Source organism: Nicotiana attenuata, unplaced genomic scaffold, assembly GCF_001879085.1.
Source record: "Nicotiana attenuata strain UT unplaced genomic scaffold, NIATTr2, whole genome shotgun sequence".
NCBI classification, from domain to species: Eukaryota; Viridiplantae; Streptophyta; class Magnoliopsida; order Solanales; family Solanaceae; genus Nicotiana; species Nicotiana attenuata.
This window is the reverse complement of record NW_017670981.1, coordinates 369,344-392,119: the sequence shown is the minus strand read 5'-3', so window position 1 is coordinate 392,119 and position 22,776 is coordinate 369,344. Positions and strand designations below refer to the sequence as shown.

The following is a 22,776-nucleotide window of genomic DNA, read 5'->3' as shown; positions in this document are numbered from 1 at the left end:
AAGTCCCCTAATCTGGGTCACTGGGGGGGTACTAGACTGTTTCAGAAGAAAAAATTGGAGGACCTAAGGCTTGGAGGAACTTAGAGGCTGGAGAAGGTTAAGCATATTCCTGAAGGCATCCCCTCACTTTTTCTCCTTTTCTTTTGCTACTCGCTCTAAGGCCATCTCTTTCAGTTTCCAATTTAGCAACACGAGCTGAAGCCTAGCAATTCAACATCCTTAGTTCCAGCACTCTTGAACCAAAGCCCATAACCTTGCTGTCACAGGTGTCTTCAGAGATGAACCAGATTCAACTGGGGTGGCATTGAAGGAATAGTCACAAGCCAATAAGGTCTTAACACCAAAATGCTCCTGCTTGATGCCATCTCCCATTTCTTCAAAGGCACCTAAGCCTGTCCAGCACAGTAGTCAGTATGAACCCATATGGAGTTGCATGTCCTTGAAGCCATTAATGACCCTGTCTAGCAGTTTGATAATTGAAAGCAGGGCCAATTTATCTACCAGTCGCCTCACAAGGCACTCATAAGCACTAGGTCCATGTAGTTGGCAGTATGCCTCCTCTCTTGTCTGGGCAGCAGGAACTTGTTAACAAAATTCAAATACATACCTTGTGTCAGGTCTCATCTCCTTTTCTGCACAAATCTGGCTTCAGGTTACATCTTCAGCAGTAGCAGCATCACAAAAATTTCTAGTAATTTGAAAGAGCAGTGGGAAGAATTCCAGACATGGCCACCTTTTCCTTGTATAATCATCATACCTTCACTAGGTATGCCAGAAATCTCACCCAGTTTGATTGCATCAAACTTCCACTTTTACACCCTTCACCAGGCTGGAGACTAACCCTTTTTCAAAAGTGGCATTGGCCATAAACTCAATCAATTCATTCCTAGCCAGCCTCCATCCATCTCAAGGACCATGTCTTCCACCCTTGTGCAGTAAGAGCATCTACCAACCTCCTCATTCCTGGTTTAACTCCAGGTCTTTCAAGCAGCCTTCCTTTCAAAAAAAATCTTTTGCCAAAGATGGCAAACCTGTCTTGTTCTTTCTCAAATTCTTCTTCTTCTCCACCACTTCCACTCTTTATCTTCTTCAAACAATTTTCTTTTGTTTACCCTTCACAGCAGACCTAGTTCTTTTTGGCTAAAGAAGATTCAGCAGGTACAGGTACAGAAGAGACTTCTTGGAAGAAGTCTTGGAACTTTTTGGTGGGGTGTGGGAAACCTCTTCAGTTTTCCTCTTTCTGATGGACCAGTTCCATCTCCTCTCTTCTTCTTCTGCAACCTCAGAACTCTCCACAACCTTGTGCTTTTCCCTTTCCCTCTTTTTCTTCCGCTCTCTTCCAGAGCTTTCTGCAATTCTGCTTCACTTTGTTTGACTCTACTCCTAGTAAGCTCTTCCCTTAGGTACTGAAGGTACAGTAGGTTTGGGATGGAACATTTTGCTTTTCTTTGTTGCTTTGAAGCAGTTGGAGCGCTTTTGTGGAGGCCTTGGCGCTTTCTTGGATCATAACTGGCACCAACCTTCTTCAGAAGATCTGCCAAAGTTTCTGGCAGATGAACCCGTCATTTTGTTGCTTGCTTAAATTAACAAGCCCTTCACAGATACCTCCACAGATAGCCAAAACTACTTCACCCTGACTTGTTGCCACCTTCTTCAATACCTCCACAGATAAGCCAATACTTTTTCTTTCTTATTTCCCCCACATTATACTGACTCCCTCTCTCTCTCTCTCTTTCTTTCTTTTTATCTCCTCTTTTACTAGAATCACCCATGTACATCTTTAATAGGCAACCAAGACAAACTATTTTCAACCTTTTCAACCACATCAGAGAATTCCAAAGCAAGTATTTACCTGCACCAGGGTTTTCTTGAATATTTTCAGTGTCAGAAGACCCATGTTTCTTCACCTCGTGCAGAAATAAAATCATCACAGACTTAGATCTTGAGTCAGATTTTTGGAGCATGACTTGATCCTTCCTTGGCTAGCCCTTAATTTCTCCACTTAAGACCTTTCCTTAAAGCTCCAAAGCACTACAGTTTTTCTAGCTATCCATTTTCTGCCTACGAAACCTAGGTTTTTGGGTTTTCAATAGGAGGAGTAGATGAAGATGTATTCGAGGGAGATGCTGGTGGGGGAGTGCCAGGATTATCTTGGGGTTAGACATGGTGGATGTTTAAAAAAATTCGGGAATTTTGGAGAGAAGAAGGTGATCAGAACTTGAGAAGAGTTTGACGGTTATGGACTAAAGAAGAAAAGGTGTGGTGTATTTAAAAGGTGATTAGGACTTAAAATGCAATAACGGCAGCCCTTTTTGGTCTCTTAGTGATTATTAGGCATCGCTAGATTTTAGGCGCAAAATCCCGGTTTTTAGAGTTTCAGGAAACGAAATTGTTCAATGCTCAACGAATAGAATTTTTGGGAAATTTGTTGAATGTAGGACTTCGCTCATGATTGAAAAAATAATCTTTTCTAATTGTGCAGAGTATAGAAAACATACCTGAGCTTTTCATATGAACACATATTGATGAACCAGGTTCTTCATTTAGAACTCTCTTGAACATGCCTTCAAATGCCAAAATAGAAGACACTTTGTAAGAGATCAGTGAATCATATATATTACACATGTCACAGAGTAATATCTAATTAAAGTATGAAATTGAGTAAGAATTGATCTAGATATTTACACAAAGTTAGAACTCCTAACCAAAAATAAATTTTTCATTCTTTTTTCATTTTTTTCTTTCATTTTTTTTCATTGTGCATTCTGAACTGGACCTATTAGGTGATCTTAATCATCCCTAATTCCAACCTGTTCCTCTCAAAGTTTTCTCTACTCAGTGCTTTAGTGAAAATATCAGCTATTTGTTTATCAGTACACAAAATTCTATTGAAATCAAATTCTTTCTCATAGTTTATCTTTAAGAATGGTGTCTAACATCTATGTGCTTAGTCCTCTTATGATGAACAGGGTTCTTTGTCATACTTATAGCACTAGTGTTATCACAGAATATTGGAATACATCCCACTTCAATTCCAAAATCTACTAGTTGTTGTTTGATCCATAGCAGTTGAGCACAACAAGAAAGCAGCACAACATATTCAGCTTCAGCAGTATATAGGGCCACAGAATTTTGCTTTTTGGTAGCCCATGACACAAGGCATGAACCAAGGAAGTGTGTCATACCTGAAGTGCTCTTCCTGTCCACTAAGAACCCTGCATAATCAGCATCAGCATATCCTACTAGATCAAAATTACTACCTTTAGGATACCAAAGGCACAAATCAGTGGTGCCTTTCAGATATCTCAGTATCCTCTTGACAACAGTCAAGTGAGACTCCTTTGGATTTGCCTGAAAACGAGCACAAAGCCCTACACTGAAAACAAATGTCAGGTCTGCTGGCAGTGAGATACAAGAGTGAACTAATCATACCCTATACAACTTTTTATCAACTGATGAACCAGTTCATCAACATCTAATTTAGTGGCAGTTGCAATGGGTGTGTCTATTTTTAAGATTCCTCCATTAAAACCTTTTGATTAGCTCTTTTGATACTTCTGCTGATGGATCATGGTTCCATTGGACTTGTTTGATCTGTAAGCCTAAGAAAAATTAAGCTCACCCATCTATGCTCCATTCAACTCACTCCCCATTAATTTTGCGAAGTCCTTACTTAGCTTATCAGTGGTGGGCCCCAAAGATTATGTCATCAACACATATTTGTACAAAGGAGAATCCTTACCTTTTTCCCTTAAGAATAAGGTACTATCAAATTTTACCTCTCTTGTAACATGCTCCACAGGAATTTTGACAGTCGTCATTAACCATGCTCTTGAGGCCTGCTTAGTCCATATAAGAGCCTTGTCTAACTTGTACACATGTTCAGGACATTCCTTGCTCTCAAACCCTTGAGGTTTGTTTCACAAACACTTCTTCTTTCAGGTAGCCATTTAGGAAAGGCACTTTTGACATCCATCTGATGAAGAGTAAATCATATGTTCTGCAAAAGGCTATGAGAAGTCTGATTGCCTCTAGTCTTGCAACTGGAGCAAAAAGTCTCAATCATAGTCTATCCCTCCTCCTAGATGTAACCTTGGACCACCAATCTTGCCTTGTTTCTTGTAACTGTTCCATCTTCATCAAGTTTGTTCCTGAAGACCCATTTTGTACCAATGACTGATCTATCCTTGGGTCTTGGAACTAGATGCCAAAACTTGACTTCTTTCAAACATGGTTAATTCATCCTGCTTGCATTCACCGGCCAATTTGCATCCTGCAAAGCCTCAACAACATTTTTAGGCTCAATGATAAATAGAAAAGCATCAAAAGCACACAGATTCTTTAATTGTAATTTGGTTTTAAACTCCAGATGTTGGATCAATGAGAATGTTCTCAAATGGGATGAGAATTTTGATACTTGTGAGGTTTCACAACCAACTGGCTTCTGCTAGATGTTTGCAGCCATTTACTGAGGAACAGGATCATAAAACAGGTTCCTTCAAGGAATTTATTTCAAATTCCTCTTTGTTAGTTCCCACGGTCGTGCCCCTGTATGGAAGAACCTGTTCCATCACCTGTTCCTTCTGTTGGTGGCCACTTTGACTTGGGCTGATGTCTCAGTCAAGTCCTTTACCCAATCCAATGGCTTCATCTTCATGTTCTTGTCTCTCAGAAAGAAATGTTAGTTTCATCAAATACTACATGCACACTTTCTTCTACACACAAAAGTTCTTTTGTTGAAACACTTTATATGCTTTGCTATGTGAACAGGAGTATCCCAAGAAATACGCCCTCATCAACTTCTAGGATCAAACTTACCTAGGGAGTCTTTTCCATGTATTGTGCACATAGCACTTGCCAACCAAATGCCCTAAGATGGGATATGTTTGGTTTCTCCCTTTAAGTAACTATAGGGAGTCTTCTCTACCAGAGGTCTGGTCATGCATCTATTAATATATGTAACAAGCAGTGTTTACAGCCTCTGCCCAGAAGCTGTGAGGCAATTTACTCGAAAGCAGCATGGTTCTACCATATCCTCAAGAGTTCTATTCTTTCTTTTTCACACTACTCCATTTTGTGAGGGGTTCCTAGGGGCAGAGAAATTAATGATCTTTACCATTTTCATCAACAGAATCATCAGCAAACTTGGAATTTTCAAATTCAGTTCATGATCAGACCTAATGGATGCAAGTTGATTTCCTAATTATTTTTAAAGTTTTCTAACAAATGCAGTGAACATGTCAAATGCTTCATCTTTGGAGGTTAGAAATAAAAACCCAGGTAAAAATCTAGAATAATCATCAACAAGCACCATTACATGATTTCTTTCCACCTCTGCTCATGGTTCTCATTGGACCACATAGATCCATATGGACCAGTTCCAACGACTTGTTTGTACTTACCATTTTCTTGCTTTTGAGGATGATCTTACCTGCCTTCCCTTGCACATGCCTCACAAAACTTTGTCTTCCTTGAAACTTGATATTGAGGTAACCCTATCACCAAGTCTTGTAGAGACTAATTTGTTTAAAGCTGATTTAGAACTTGCCAGACTAAGTTCTTTTGTGCCCAGGAGGGGATTCATTGACCAACACACTTATAACAAGTGAGTTCACTTTCTGAGAGAGTAGACAATCTACAATGTAAATTTGTTAACTCTTTTTCCCCTGGCAAAACAATCTTGTCAGTGGTAAGGTTAATTCACAAAGCACTTGGTGGAGGTAAAAGCCACAAGGTTACCTTCTGTCACACAATTGTGACCACACTTATTAGGCTATATTTAAGCCATCTAGTCAGGTAGACATCTCTATGGACATGAGAATCTGTGTTTCCTCCTTTTATTCCAACACCAATGATTTCACCTTTCTTCGCATTACCAAAGAGACATTACCTCCTTTTAAAGTTCTAAGTGAAGGAACCTGGTCCTTGTTCCCATCATTATGTTTTGAGCAACCACCTATCCATATACCATATTTGGCTGGCATCCTTTCACTATGGGACTACCAAAAGAAATCAGGGTTAGTCTTTAGGAAACCCAAACTAATTTGGGTCCGTTTCTATAGGCAAAGGATGAATCCCAATTTCCTTCTGCCATCCACGGCAGCTTACTTTTTCTCTTGAACAAAGGCTCTTTGTTCTTTTGACTGGCCTTACTTTCAGCATTACATTCATTTTTGTAAATGGCCAGTCCTTGCCACAGTGTGTTGCATATTTTATTCTCAGAAGTGTGAAGGTACTGCTTTTTAGGTCCCACTTTTGGTGCTTGAGTCCTATAGCCAAGTCCCTCTTTGATTGCTACTGTGATGCTCTGCAAACCAAGAGAGTGCATCAGAGAGACCCTTGTTCCATTGGCAAGTTCTGTGCTAATTCATGTTTCACTTTCCTAGGATCTCTTTAGGACTTTGATTTTAGTTCATCCTTTTTTATACAATTCAATCCTTCATTTTTTCCTCAGGTTTTCCCTCTAGAGTGAGATATGTGTGATCAGCTTTCTTCCTTTAAGGTTGTAACCTCTTGAAGGAACCCTTTCCTCTCATCAGTACCTTTTGAAATCTCTTAGTGATCATAGCCATCTCATCATCTTGCAGATCCTGAACCTCAGCAATCTGAGAGCTAAGCTTCTCTCCTTCTTGGTGTATCCATCTTCATGGTTTGCCTTCTCCATTTCCATAAGGAGATAATTATTTTCCAATCAGTTCATCCAGCTGAGAGTAGCAATAATTCTTGGATTTCTTGAATGGCAGTTGATTTGCTTCTCCATGTGACTGGCAGAACACTCCTTGTCAGAATTTTCTTCAACCTTGGTCTTCTTCAAGAAATGATCCTTTCCAAGAGATTTAAGTTTCATTTGTCAGTGTAGTGAACCTTTTAGTATACCATTTCTTGAATTGTTTCTCCTTCCTTCATGTGAAGTTCTCCATATTGAGAATACAAACAGTGTTCCTCTGCGACCTCTTTTACTTGGAAGGTGTTTCCTTCATGAGCCCACTTGTAAAGGTGTCCTAGATTTCCTTAGCAGTGCGTTCAACTTGTGAATTCTGCTTGTACTCGATCCAGACCTAGTCCCACACCAAGCCATTCTTGGCTTTAGCATTTTCTCCCACTTTTTCAGGTCTTCAGCAAGTGCATCAGCCTGTCCTTGGCACAATCAACTCCTCAGATTCTCCTGTGGTTGCTAGAGGACCATCAGTTGACTATGTCCAGAGTTTCCATTTCTGTTTTTTTGCTCATGTTTGGAAGTTTTTCTTTCTTTTTGTGGTTTGTAGGTGGAAACATATCGTATCAATGACAACTGTTGTTTCTCTTGTTCTATGAAGATTTTGTTCTTAATAGTTTAAATGTGTTTGTTGATTATTGATGATTTAATCCATGTTTTGGTGGAAACATATCGTATCAATGACAACTGTCCAAGTGGCCATGAGTAATTACTAAATTCTGGGATTCACAATGTATGCAACTTTTCGATGATGCCAAAAGAGGGAAGAGATATTGTGCTTTAATCTTTATTCTGAATAATGTGATATTTATAACCTAATTAAACCTGGTCCTTGATGATAAGTTAAAATTCTAAGTTAAGTGTTGATGGTTAAACTGAGTTCTTACAGATTTCTTGATTCATAAAAGCACAGATTTTGTCATCATCAAAAAGGGGGAATTTGTTGGCCCAAGTTCAGGTGAAGTTTTGAAGAATAACAAATGAACTCAGTCATGGACCAGGTCCATCATGTGAGGCACGGTATTTATCAACCTAGACATGTGAGATACACGTGAAGGAGATAAGTCTCAGTGATCAAGCAGCAATATCTCCTGAACTAATCGAAAAGGTTGCATATTGGAGGAGGAGAGAAAGTCTCCTCATGGGAAGAGGACACAATCCGGATAAAGGATAGGGTTGGAGTTTGTATTGTTCAAGGACTCAACTTCGATGGAAGATCAACAATTGAGTCTCAATCAAACTCTGATTACTAACTCATTAAATAACAGTGATTGTTCTCTTTTACAGGTATTGCACAAACGCAGAAGTTAAACTAAATTGAGAGCAAAAGAGCGAGGCAATTTTGCAAGCAATTTATGTGAGATTCAAGTGTGCATTCCTGAAGCTACTTGGACAAGATAGAAGAACCAATTCCATTGTGTCTTTCTTTTATTCTAGTTCAATTGTAGTAGGTGTTTTAAAGTTCTACCTTTCCAGCTTTCATAGAAGCAATTGTATTAGGTACTTTGAGTATTCAAGTTAGAGTTAACTTGAAGGTGTCGCAACGGTTGTGCCACACTGGGATTAGAGTTTTATCCTTAGGTTTACAAGAGTTTTGTAAATGCTGTTTTGGCTCAGTGATTTAGTGGAAGTTTGGGAAAATCCTACTGAGTAGTAGGTCATGGTTTTTTCACCTTTTGGCCAGGTGTTTTTCACGTAAAAAATCTCCGTGTTCTTTATTTTATGTACTCTTAATTCCGCAAACAGTAGTAGTAAGTACACCTAGAAGAACCAGGTTCTTCTAGAGCGAAAATTGGGTACCACACAAATCACCCCCCCCCCCTCTTGTGCGGTATTGACGTTTAGAACATCAATTACTCTTCTAAATAAGGGTATTCTTGTCTCTTACACTTATGTACTGCTTGATAAATACGATGGCGACCCCAAACATTACTATGGGGCATTATTATATCAATTCTCCCATTTCATGGTCTTCTAAAAAGCAGCGCTATGTTTCTCGGTCGTCTACCGAGGTAGAATATAGAGTTGTTGCTGCTACAACCTCTGTAGTTGTTTGGCTCACCAACTTGCTTCGTTAACTTCGCTTCCCGCTGTCAAATCCTACTCGAGTTCTCTGTGACAACATAAGCACTACTTACATTTGTTCCAATCTAGCTTTTCATAGTCGTATGAAACATTTTGAAATCAACTTTCACTTTTCGTCATCTTTTCTAGTCTAAGGATCTCGAGGTACATCATCTTCATTCTGTGGATCAAGTTGCAGATATTTTTACGAAGCCGCTGCCCTGTTCTGCATTTCTACGTATTTATCCCAAGTTAGGTCTTGTTGACATAAGCCCAACCTTGCGTGGCGTGTAAGGGACTCTTGACTGGTGTCCTGTTAACATAGGAGATTTTGTACTAGTTTATCTGTATCTTTTTGTGTCTTTTTCTATCCTTCAGTTAACCTATTTTCTAGGAGTTTGTTAGGTTTATATCTCTTCTTATCCTTATGTATCCTTACGCATATTCTTCTGTATCTTTCTGGCTGTAACTCTGCTCTATATAAAGAGCTTATTTATTCATTCTGCAACTTATACGCTTTGTTGTGATGGTTTAAGATTTAAAAGTTGGGAAAAGGTCCAAATTTTTTCATGAATAATTCGAGATGGTCGATATTTATAGCTGTTAGTCTATTAACCCGGTTGTACATATTGGTTATATAAATTGCGGTCTTATACAATAACAATTATTACAATGCACCAATTTTTAATAAGTTAAGGTAAGTTATATGAATCCATACTAACAATGTTTATAATTCCTTTAAAACGATTGATTAACATGAAATAAAACATTTATAAAGAAAACTGAATTACTCGAATAATATCAACTTCATTACATAAACATTGAAAAAGTTCAGTGGAATATTTACAAATACATACAAAGAAAAAATAATACTACAGTAAGAACTAATGGGAGTTCAGGAAAATAACATCATCCATTACCGTAAAATAAATAAAAGGAAGTCACCTTTTTTTCTCTCTCTTTTTTTTTTTTTTTTAAATAAGTTAAATAGTAAAAGAGATAGTTGCTAATTTAAAATCTTAATATAACAATAGATAAGAGCAAAAGTGAGGTGGCAAAAATGGATTGGATTCGCCCCCGTCAATAAACTCTCAGCTAGAGTTTGAATGGTTAAGGTTGATTTCAGATTTATATTTTGTTTTCTTCCACTTATTTTTATTTTATTGTATCTTTAGGATTTTTACTATGTCATGTGTTAACAATTTTGAATATTATGCTGTAGTTGATCCTGACCATATATATATTTGATAACCAAAAGGTACTGTTTTCTTCTGCTTCTTCGTGTTCATCGATTAGAAGATTTTTATTCTATCCAAAGTAGGGATGTTCATGGTTCGGTTTGGATCGATTTTTTTTTAAAAAGAAATCATACCAAATAAGTCGGTTTTTGAAATATTAGAACCAAATCAAACCAATTAAGTCGGTTTTTTCACGATACGGTTTATGTCGGGTTTTGTCGGTTTTTCGATTTGTTCGGTTATTCGTCAGTTTTTTCTTAAATATAAGACATACACTACCAAACACATATACCGGCGATCACATTTTTAACGTAACACTATCAAATCAATTGTCCTTTGAGAAATTTATTATTTACTAAAATATATTGATGATAATTGAATCAAATAGTGGTGAATAATTTAAGGACTCAATTAAAAATATATATTTTTAACATGAAATAGATTCTTACACTTAACAAAAGAAAACTACCAATTAAACTAGAATATAAAGGTTAAAAACTATACTAAAAGTGCAAATGATTAACATTCACCATAAAAATTTTGAAACTTTGTATAAAAATATACATATATATATATATATACATATATATATATATATAGATGTAATAATAAATTTGAAATAGCTACTCCTATAGTCGGTTTGGTTCAGTATTTTTCGGTTATTTTTTTATTAAAACCAAAACTAAACCAAATTTGATCGGTTTTTAAAATTCAAAACCAAAATCAAACAAAAAAAGTATCGATTTGGTTTGGATTTCGGTTTAGTTCGATATTTCGGATTTTTACGAACAACTCTAATCCAAAGTAATTGCAACAACCAAAAGAAAGAAACAAAGTCGAGAGATACAATCATTCTTTTAGCACAAAAGGAATCATCATCATTTCCCAACTGTGAATCCACATGAGAGGACTGTAGTATCACTTCTCCCTGACAAAAAAGGAAAAAGAGTTAATAATGGAAATTGCTGTAAAATAACATTATTGTGCTTCGTCAAGGTCACAGGTCACATCTTAAAATTCATTTGAATCATATGTAGTTAGTTTCTTTTAATAAAGTTATATAGCTAAAAATCAAAATTAATTGTTAGTATTATTTCTCAAAAGTAAAGTGATTACGGGTCGTCCCATCCGAAATAAAATTATAATGTGATTAAAATGAACGAATTGTAATAATGTGATTTCCAATCTTTAGATTATTTAGTATTTATAATTTACTTGGTTTATTGCTTCAAAAAAGGATATGTATTAGCGTATGTTCTAAAACATGTATTTGGTTTTAAATCAATAGATTCGGATAATTTTTAATTTTCAATATTAATCTATACAACAGTACTTGAACCAATATAAATATTCAACCAAATGAAGCATTACAATAATAAAATAATATTGATATTATTTTAGAATAACCAAACGAGGCCCAAGTATCAAGCTATGGGGTGGGTTGAGAATGAGGTTACTAGTGGGTGGGTGGGTTGGACATCTATTAACTGTGAACTACAACTGATTCCATGAAACAAGCGTGAGCGTTACTGTGTTAAACCAAAAATCAGGAAAAACTGTTAGAAAAATAAAAGAAACTGGAAAAACAGAAGAGTTTAAGAAATATTCCGAGTTCACAGTTTTCTTGTGTGTCCTTAAGGAATTTTAACCCCCTCACACGTTGCCAAGGTAATGGATTAAATCCTCCCAGGATAAAACGGAATAAACCTTCCTGCAACAGTGGCAATACAAACTGCAAGATACCAACGAACTCAAAGAACGGAGCAAAATCACACTTACGAATTTGAGAGAGAGAGACTGCGAATTAGGATGCAGTATATTCAGAAAGAAAGAAGTTCCGGAGTGTTTTTCGTGTGTAGAAAATGGAGCCTTGCCTCAGAATTTATAGGCAATTATCAGAAGAGGTGTCTGAAAAAGGTGCCTTTTCAGAAGAATACGCTGCCTGCCGCGGTCGCGGCAGAACCGCGGCCAGAGAGGCCCTCTGAACCTTCAGCAGGGTTCTGGCGTATTTTCAGCAGTGATTTGGCATTTAATTAATTATTAAATAAATTTTATCCAAAAATAATCTTATCGATCGATCATTTGCCAAATCCAAATCCAAATCCAAAGCCGAGCCGAGCGAGCGAGCGAGCGACGGCGCGAGGGTTCATTCTCTTCAACTCCTTTTAAGAGCTTTAAGAAGTGATTCTATATATAAGCACACAAATGTGGTTGTCCCTCACCAATGAGGGACAAAGTGCAAGACAAAAGTTCACTTCTTCAAATTTTTAGTTTCCCTCCATTTCCAATTCACACTTCTTCTACTTTAAAGCCCAATGGCTTAAAGTCCAACAATCCCCCACATGAATGGGAATGGCTGTATCAAGAAAGATCATAGATGAAAGCTATGTGATTTTGCAAGTAAGGATTAATTGCATCTGGATAAGTAGGTTTCCCTTTGAACTTTCCGTAGTGAACATACGTCGGATATACTCGGTCAATCGGTAGATTTGATATCTTTGAACCGTCGAACTTTAGTGTATACCTAGACAACCATATGTCACACAACCAACCCTTAACCGTCTTTTGGTTCTCATTGTTGTGTTCGTTTTAGCCATGAACACCGCCTGGTTTCATAAGTGCGTAGAGAATTGGCCTTACAGAATTCTCATTGAAGCGGCTTCCACTTCACACTTACATAGGTGATTCCTAAACGTGTAATCCTTTAGATTGACACTATTTGATAAATACCTCATCAAACTTAGGTATCATTAAAGAACATGTAAAGTTCTATCCTTGTTACTGAACATTGTCTTCATCACGAGAATGGACCAAAGATTTTATTTTGACAATGTTGAACCGGTCAATCACAACTTTGTTTGAGCTCCTTGAACCTAGATCTCGGAACATCCAAAATTCTAGGTAGAGTTACCGCCATGTTGACTTGTCCTCGGCCATAGTCCCATTCCCTTAGATGATTTCTCAACTCCCTCTCTAGTTAAGCCTTTTGTAAGCGGATCCGCCACATTATCCTTTGATCTTACATAATTAATAGTGATATTCCACTAGAAAGTAGTTTTCTAACGGTGTTATGTCTTCGTTGTATATGACGAGACTTTCCGTTATACATAACACTCCCTGCCCGTTCTATTGCAGCCTCACTATCGCAATGTATGCAAATAGGAGCCAAAGGTTTTGGCCAGAACGGAATGTCTTCTAAAAAATTCTGAAGCCATTCAGCTTCTTCACCGGCTTTATCCAAAGCTATAAACTCTGATTCCATTGTAGAGCGAGCAATGCACGTTTGTTTGGAAGACTTCCAAGATACTGCTCCTCCACCAACAGTAAAAACATATCCACTTGTGGACTTTGTTTCTGATGAGCCGGTTATCCAATTAGCATCACTATATCCTTCGATAACCGCAGGATATTTATTGTAGTGCAAAGCATAGTCTTGGGTATATTTCAAATATCCCAGAACTCGTTTCATTGCTGCCCAGTGATGTTTGTTGGGATTACTTGTGAATCGACTAAGTTTACTTATCGCACAAGCTATATCAGGTCATGTACAGTTCATGATGTACATTAAGCTTCCCAACACACGAGCATACTCCAATTGAGACGTACTTTCACCTTTATTCTTTATGAGATGATGATTTAAGTCAATTGGAGTTCTTGCACTTCTAAATTCCAAGTGTTTGAATTTTTCAAGTACCATTTTCACGTAATGTGATTGAGACAAAGCTAGACCTTGAGGAGTCCTCTGGATTTTAATTCCTAGAATTACATCGGCAACTCCTAAGTCTTTCATATCAAACTTACTAGCAAGCATGCGCTTAGTAGCTTGAATGTCGGCAATGTCTTTGCTCATTATTAGCATATCATCAACATATAAGCAAACAATGACTATATGATTTGGAACGTTCTTAATGTAAACACATTTATCACATTCATTAATCTTAAAACCATTTGACAACATTGTTTGGTCAAATTTCGCATGCCATTGTTTGGGTGCTTGTTTTAGTCCATAAAGAGACTTAACAAGTCTACACACCTTCTTTTCTTTTCCCGGAACCACAAACCCTTCAGGTTGGTTCATGTAAATTTCTTCCTCAAGATCACCATTTAATAAGGTTGTTTTTACATCCATTTGATGGATTTGAAGACCATACAAGGCGGCTAACGCTATTAGCATCAGAATGGATGTAATTCTTGTTACCGGCGAGTATGTGTCAAAATAGTCAAGACCTTCTCGTTGTCTAAATCCTTTGACAACAAGTCTTGCCTTGTATTTGTCAATAGTCCCATCGTCTTTCATTTTCTTCTTGAAAATCCATTTAGAACCCAACGTTTTGTTACCTGGAAGAAGATCAACCAATTCCCAAGTATGGTTGCTCAATATGGATTCTATTTCACTATTGACAGCTTCTTTTCAATTTGGAAGAAGATTTTCTGGCTGGAGATGTGATTGTCTTATGAATTCAATTCCATACCTTTTTCCTATTATAGGTCCTTTTCTATGTTTACTCTTTATCAAACCTCCTTTTTGGTTTATTGTTATTAGTACTTTCTCTCTCTCTTTATTTTCCCACGAAGCAGGCATTGGAAAAGACTTCTTTATCTAGAGCATGTATTCCAAGCATGAAAATGACTATCTCCTAAAGTTTATTAACAAAACAAGAAATTGTATCATGTGATTCCGCACCAGCTATAATTAATTTACTACTAATTATATTTTGTCTTTTTGTATTTTCTTGTCAATTTGTGAAAGCAACCATGCTTATATACTTCCATGTTAATTGATTTTCATATCAAATCTTTTTTTTTTCTCTTTGAAGATTCCCTTTATATTTTATATTTTCACCAAAGAAGTATTTTTTTTTGGTGGAGGTAAAAATAAAAAAATAAGGTAATTTCCTTTTTCTTCTTCCTTGTTAAATTGGATTTCTTGCAGACAAGTTAAAGTTCATTAGGAGCACTGGAAATACGTTAAAAATGAAAAACCTTTGAAGTTATTGGAAAAATTACTAAACTAAGAAAGAAAAAAATTATAGCAATTCTTTATTTTACATTAACATGTTCCCTTTATCCCACTTTATGTGATACTTTCGGCTTTTCGAGATTCAAACCTTTTAATTTTAACCATGCATAGAAACATGTTATCTTTTAATTTTTGGAAATAAAATTTACATATTTAAAAATAAAGTATTAAAAGTAACAATAATTAATAATTTAAAATATTTAAAAGGCATATAAAAATTTAAGATAAAAGTATAATTGGTTTGGCTTTCGAAATTCAAACTCATTCACAGGATGGATGGTGCGGAATACAAAAATAATTACTATTTAAAAAAAAATCACTGACATCAGCATTTCTTGATATGGAAAAATTACTGTATAAAATATTTCAAAATGACACAGGTATTAAATGCCTTGAGCAACTGATAAAAACAAAAATTTAAAATTCAAAACCAACAAACATGTTTTCTACATTTATGACAAAACGTACTACTGCTAGACAGATTACAGTAGTCCTCTCTTATTTTGACTGTCATTTTACTAAAAAAGAATTCACAAAAATGAATACCACCCAAATCCTTAGACTCTCAAAACCTTTTGTTCATCCCTCAAATGGAAAATCAAAACCTTATGTGACTACATTTATTATTTGAAACATCAAAAGTTTAATTTTTAACCATATACTATACTACATATATTTATATTTTAGTTATAATTCTTTTAAATAACTTATAGGGTACTTCTTTTGTAATTTCTAATAGCCTCTTTGGCCAATCTTCTAAAATCAGTTTATTTTGATTTTAGAATATTTTTTTTTAAAAGCACTTTTTTAAAAAGTACTTTAGGTGAGAAGCAGTTTGTATTGATTAATTAATTTAAAAAGTACTTTTGAGCAGCAATTAGTGTTTGGCCAAACTGTAAAAAAGTGCTTCTAAGTGTATTTTTTCTTAAAACTGATTTTCAAAAAAGTATTTTATGAAAGAAGCTACTTTTTTCTGCTTCTCCTTCACCAAACTCTTTCACTTTGAAAAAAAACTACATTTTTGAAAAAAAAAAGAAGCTTGACCAAAAAGCTATAATTCCTAGATAATTCAAAATTATGGTCTTCCCAATTTTCCATGCTGTCTAGTTACCGGTTACTTGTTACCCCAGTTACCAAGATTCAAATAAAATTCTTGTAGTTTTCTTCTTTCTGCATTTTATAATCATCCCTACACCAGTAGTTATCAGTCACACACTGCTATATCTTCTTAACAATAGCCATCACTACTTTCTTGATTTTTGTCACCAAAACAACATCCCCACAAAACTCTCTCCACCATTTTCTTGCAAAACTAAACATGGGTTCTCTCTCTTTTCTCTCCCCCATTTTTCTCTTCATCTTAATCCTAGCATACCCACAACAAAGAGTTTTTTCTGAACCCATTGTTACTAAAACTCCTTTATCTTTACTAATGAGTATTAAAGCTTCTTTAGACCCAAAAAATCTCATTCTTTCATCATGGTCAGCTAATGCTACTGACCCATGCAGTGGTTCTTTTGAAGGTATAGCTTGTAATGAGCTTGGTCAAGTTGTTAACATTTCTTTGCAAGGCAAAGATCTTAGTGGGAAAATACCACCTGAGATTGGTCAGCTTCAAAGCTTGTCTGGGTTGTACTTGCACTTCAACAAGCTACATGGGGTTGTACCTAAAGAAATTGCTAACTTGACTCAGCTCTCAGATTTGTATCTCAATGTGAATAATCTCTCTGGTGTTATTCCTACTGAGGTTGGAAATATGTCCAATCTTCAAGGTTAGGTTCATTTTTACTTTTGTTGCTGAAAAAAGTTGCTGCCTTTGCTGTTTTTTGGGACAAGTTATGGTAAAAAGCCGTAGTCTTGATGCCTGATATTGACTTATTTTGAATGAATATTTGAACCTTGCAAAATAGATCTATAACTCTCTTAATGAAATGGGTAGCTAGCTCAAGAAGTTTAGTACTCATTAATCATTATAAGGCTGAATGAGAGAGGTTTGTATCTTTGATGAGGTGATTTTTGTTCTTATGTAGCTTTCAGTTAGGGTGATTAGAGTATGAAACACTTGAAAAAGCCTCTATCTTTGGTTTGTTTAGATTTTCTCTGTTATTAATCCCTTTTCCTATTGCTTTGAGCTTCAATATGGACTAATGTTTGAATAAAGTTCCAAACATGCTACCAAACTTGCTAATTTCTTGTCACTCGGTTAGGTTAGTCCTTTTAAACAAAGTTATTGAGGCTCCAGTTCATTTTTCTTGGTACAGTGTTGCAACTATGCTATAACCAGTTGACTGGAAGCGTACCCAATCAAATCGGGGCTCTGAAGAAGCTCAGTGTTCTTGCTTTGCAAGTCAATCAGTTAGCTGGAGCAATTCCTGCAAGCTTGGGTGACTTGGAGATGTTAACCAGACTTGACTTGAGCTTCAATAATTTCTTCGGGTCGATTCCAGTAAAACTGGCTAATGCTCCTAAGCTAGAAGTTCTTGATATCAGAAATAATACCCTCTCTGGCAATGTCCCTCTAGGTAATTCAATGATTTGCTTAATAGTATCTTTATCTTTATTTCATGTTTAAGATGCTTCATAAAATGCTGCAATTTATATTTCCCCCCAGATATGCATCCCACTGTTTACTATTAGAAAGGAAAGCTAACTCTCTTTTTGTTTTGGTCTTTGTGGTTTGGGCAAATGGATGAAATGAAGCCTTAAAGAGACTGAATGAAGGATTTCAGTACGCGAACAACCCGGATTTATGTGGAATTGAATTTTCTTCATTGAAACTTTGCACTCTTTCTGGTCTAAACCAAAATAGACCACAACCATTTCAGCCTGGTTCAAATAGTCTCCCGACAAAAGACATCCCAGAGTCTGCAAATGTGCAAGCAAAACAAATGAGTCAGTCTAGAAAATCACAAACTGCTGTGGTTGTTGGTGTTATTGCACTTTTTGTTGCAGTAGCAGTAACTGGGCTTTTCACATTCTCATGGTACCGCCGTAGGAAACAGAAAATTGGAGGTACTCTTGATTCTTCTGATAGGCGACTCAGTACTGATGAGGTGAAGGAGGTCTCTAGAAGAAGCGCGTCACCCCTAATCAGCTTGGAGTATTCCAATGGCTGGGATCCTTTGGGCAAAGGTCGAGGTGGAAGTGCTTTCTCTCAGGAAGTATTTGAGAGCTTGATGTTCAATTTGGATGAAGTTGAGTCTGCTACACAGTATTTTTCAGAGGCAAATTTGTTAGGCAAGAGTAATTTCACAGCCGTTTATAAAGGGACACTGAGGGATGGGTCTTCTGTTGCTATTAAGTGCATTTCAAAGACTAGCTGCAAGTCTGATGAAACTGAATTTCTCAAGGGACTAAAGCTCTTAACTTCATTGAAACATGAAAATCTTCTGAGGTTGAGAGGCTTTTGCTGTTCAAAAGGTAGGGGAGAGTGCTTTCTGATCTACGATTTCGTCCCCAATGGAAATTTGTTGCAGTACCTTGACGTGAAGGATGGAAAAGGAAAGGTCCTCGATTGGTCTACCAGACTTCACATAATCAAAGGCGTTGCCAGAGGTGAGCTACTGTTTGATTATTGTCTCATGTTTTTGTTGTAGCTCTTTCTCAACTGCTCCATCAGATCTTAGCTATATGAGAAACTTCATGTACTGATAACAGATGGTTTACATCTGAAGTGATAGAATGAACAGAAACTAATGTTTTTGTTGTATCTGCCAACATTCAAGATCCACTGAAGTTAGAAATGATCGAGTGTCAAATAGAACTGCTAATTACTCCTATAATATGTTGTGAGCTTTAATCCGGAAAAAGATAGTCCATATTAGTGGGTACATTAATATCCTGGACAGCAAAGGAAATCCTAGTGGTGATGTAGATAATACCCTACCAAGCATGTTGTTTGAGCTGTGTTCCCTCCTAAAGTCTTTCTATAGGTTTTGGTAGCATAGTCTTTTCGCCTATACATCTCGTGGTTAATACTTTTTCTTGCTCCTGATATTCATATACAACAAACTAATTTCTGTTGTTTAACAGGTATCCAGTATTTGCATGGAAACAAGGGAAACAAACCTGCTCTAGCCCATAGAAATATATCAGCTGAAAAAGTACTCATTGATCAGCGCTACAACCCATTGCTCTCAGATTCTGGTCTGCCCAAACTACTAGCAGATGACATTGTGTTCTCTACACTCAAGGAAAGTGCTGCAATGGGCTACCTAGCTCCAGAGTATACAACCACTGGCAGGTTTACTGAAAAGAGTGATCTTTACGCGTTTGGTGTGATTATATTTCAGATTCTCTCTGGAAAGCGCAGAATCACCCAATCGAACCATCAAGGGGCAGAGTTGTGCAGATACGAAGACTTCATTGATCCAAAACTTGGGGGCAACTTTGTAGAAGCTGAGGCAGTCCAGATGGCAAAGGTTGCTTTACTTTGCACTCACGAGTCACCAAATCAGAGGCCAAACATTGAAATTGTCATGCAAGAACTGAATGATCTAATCTCCAGCACGTCGTGAATGCTAGAGCAACGCCAAAATTCTCAAATGACCATTAGGAGCCTGATACTAACTGCTTATTGATGCACATCAGTGTTGATTGCCTGTTCCATATAGGTTAGTACTAATGCACCTGGACAGGGATAACCTCAGGACATCAGTTCTCTTGTATTTTGTAACTTAACCATGATTCTAAGCAAGTTTTCTCTACTTGCAAACTTAGTGTATCTGAACTGCTATCTCTATTTATCATTAACTGCTGGCAATCAGAACTGACCTCTTTGTTATAGTAGTACTTTTCCATAGTATAGTCTTTTAACCAGAGATCATTTCTCTATTTACTAATGATCGAATTAGACGAGTTCGTGCAGACAGGTTGTTTAGCCTGTTTTGCCTTTAAGAATTATAATAAGAGATCATGAAAATGTATGCAATGTACTTCAAGAAAACAGTAACTCTACTTCTGCAGTATCTTAAAAAGGAAAAAAAGAGGAAAAAGGAGTAAAAGAAAACAAAGAGAGAAGATAATGAAATAGAGTATCCTAGGCTATATAAATTTTGGACATTTGTCAATTTGAGCACTACAAATTGATAAAAGTGAATGGTCCAACTTACTCTCCAGAATATGATGTAACCCAAATAAAGATGCAAAACAACCCCTTACTCAGCTAAGTTACAAATTCTTCCAATCCCAACATGTGATCTTCTGACATTTGATTCCAACACCAGAAATTCCAAACAAGTAAATAAGTATAAAATTTTGGCTGGAACCAACCAGGACATAATGCTCCCTCCCATCCTGCAGCAAAAATTGACTCTTCTTTATGTCCAGACTTATTATTTTACTTCATCTTCCAAGAATACATGCTGACCTTAGGACAAGGGTGAAGTTCACAAACTTGATCATGTGTTTTTCATTCTTTACAAAAAAGAATGTGGAAATGACACGTGTTCAGTTTGGATTCAACTTATATATAAGCTGACGATGTAAAATTTCGTTTACGCTATCTGTATATTAGATGACCTGATAGTGTAAAATTATTTTGTGTCGTTAATGTATAGAACTTAAGCTCATTCAGTTTTTTAAGAAAACTAGGTTCTCGTGATCAGAGAAGCTACTTTATGGCTTCGACCACTTTCTACTCTGTGTTGCCTGTGAATATTTTTTGTCTTTGGCAAAGTTGTCATCCTTCTCCTGCCTCCACTCTAGTCACACTGTAGGGGGTCCCTATTCTTCTACAGCATCTAGCTCCTTTAGTTAATTCATGTAATTTTTTATTGCTGAAATTGTAGTAGTATGATTTTATCACAATGTGCTAAAATAATTCTTGGGAGGAGGAACCTATGGTGGCTAAGGGGCTAAGGCAATTTCAGAGTTATAGGAATAGTATGACTTTCTGTAGTAGGCTAATAGCCTGTTTGGCCAAGCTTTTTTTTGGGCAAAAGTGCTTTTTTTTTTGACCAAAAGCACTTTTGGCCAAAAATTGAGGTGTTTGGCCAAGCTTTTGGAAGGAAAAAAAGTGCTTCTGAGAAGAAGCAGAAGCAGTTTTGGAGAAGCAGAAAAAAATAGTTCTATCCAAAAGCACTTTTTTGAGAAGCACTTTTGAGAAAAATACACTTAGATGCAATTTTTTAAAGCTTGGCCAAACACTAATTGCTGCTCAAAAGTGCCTTTCAAACTAATTAGCCAAACACAAACTGCTTCTCACCAAAAGTACTTTTGAGAAAAGCACTTTTGAAAAAAATACTTCTCAAAATAAACTGATTTTTGCAGCTTGGCCAAACGGGCTATAACTCTAGTTTCCTACTCTAACTGAAAGCATGGAATGGGGAGGCCATTGGTTACACATGTTCTACCCCGGGGTCATTTTGACAAACCCACTTAACTGAAAAACAGTACTGATCCTTGTCAAACAGGTTCCAACTTGTGCTGTTGATGGCCTAATTTTGAAGAGGTCGTGAAATTCTAAACCTTGGTAAGTTTCCAACTCAACGATTCACAGATTGTCAGAATCTAACACAGTAAATTCGAATTTTGTGAACTCAATTGGAAAACACAGTGTTTTTGGGACAATTTTCTGGATTTTCTATTAACTGAAAAAACGGAACTAAAGGATTACAATTGCAGAAAATGAAATGAAACTAAGTTGAAGCTACTCTACGATATTGCCATTGGAATGCAACCTGCAGAAATAGAGTAACAAGGAATTAGAGAAGAAGAAGATAGGAGAAGAAGGAGAAGAATTTAGGAGAGAATTCAGAAGGAAGAGAGTACCAGATAATTCGCTGCCTTCTCTCTCCTGTTTGTTAGCATTTAACCGTGAAGTTGATGCTTGGATTTGAGCTGACGTGGCTAAATCTGGGCCCTTGCGACTCATTTATTCTCTTCTAATCTCAGCCGTCCATTCTAGTAATCTCTGAATTAGGCTAATTTAAGGGTCATGGTCATGACATACCCTTCCCCTTAAATTAATCCTTGACCTCAAGGATTAAAATCAAAACCTGGGAACTTTTTCTTGAGAAAATCATAATCTTCCCAAGAAGCATCTTCAGGAGGTAAGTTGGACCATTGAACAAGGACCTTAACAGCAGCAGTGTTACCTCTTCGAATCAGTTGTCTTTGCAAAATGGCCACTGGTTTAACTAAGAATTGTCCTTCTTCGTTAGTAGTAGGAAGAGTAGTTTGTACAACCACTTTGGTTCCTACTTTTTTCTTGAGCAAGGAAACATGGAATACTGGATGAACCTTGGAGTCCGGTGGGAGCAATAGTTTGTAAGCAACCTGACCAATGCGACTGATGACTTGAAAAGGACCATAGTACTTGGAGCTGAGCTTCAAATTCTTTCTCAATGCAATGGATGTTTGTCTATAAGGTTGTAGCTTCAAATATACCACATCTCCAACTTGGAATTATCTTTCAGTTCTCCTTTGATCAGCAAATTGTTTCATTCTTTCCTGAGCTTGAAGGAGGTTATCTTTAAGTAGCTGTTGCATTTGCTGTCTCTTCATGACAACATCTTCAGCAACATGGATCATGGTCTCAAGCAAAGGGCCCATGGAGAGTTGTGGAGGAACATACCCATACAGGGCCTCAAACGGAGTACATTGTAAGCCAGAATGGTAGTTCGTGTTATACCACCATTCAGCAAAGTGCAACCATTGTTTCCAGTGTGTAGGTCTGTGGCTTGTCATGCACCTGAGATAGCTTTCAATACACCTGTTGACCCTCTCCGTTTGGCCAT

At 36.8% G+C, this 22,776-nt stretch overlaps 1 protein-coding gene across 1 annotated transcript; it reads left to right on the top strand.

Moving 5' to 3' along the window:
* Nucleotides 1-16,237: 16,237 nt before the first annotated feature.
* LOC109245001 (probable LRR receptor-like serine/threonine-protein kinase At5g10290) lies at nt 16,238-19,822 on the top strand. Its single transcript, XM_019412174.1, has 4 exons — nt 16,238-16,809; nt 17,299-17,559; nt 17,738-18,592; nt 19,070-19,822. The coding sequence occupies exons 1-4, from the start codon at nt 16,356-16,358 to the stop codon at nt 19,552-19,554; spliced, it is 2,055 nt and encodes a 684-aa protein (XP_019267719.1). The 5' UTR covers nt 16,238-16,355; the 3' UTR covers nt 19,555-19,822.
* The last annotated feature ends 2,954 nt before the right edge of the window (nt 19,823-22,776 follow it).

What these genes read in the sequence shown, in the direction of transcription:
- LOC109245001 (XM_019412174.1), top strand. Translation starts at nt 16,356, where the DNA reads ATGGGTTCTCTCTCTTTTCTCTCCCCCATTTTTCTCTTCATCTTAATC. An exon ending in AAATATGTCCAATCTTCAAG is followed by an intron (nt 16,810 to 17,298) that starts GTTAGGTTCATT and finishes TTCTTGGTACAG; the next exon opens with TGTTGCAACTATGCTATAAC. An exon ending in CTCTGGCAATGTCCCTCTAG is followed by an intron (nt 17,560 to 17,737) that starts GTAATTCAATGA and finishes GATGAAATGAAG; the next exon opens with CCTTAAAGAGACTGAATGAA.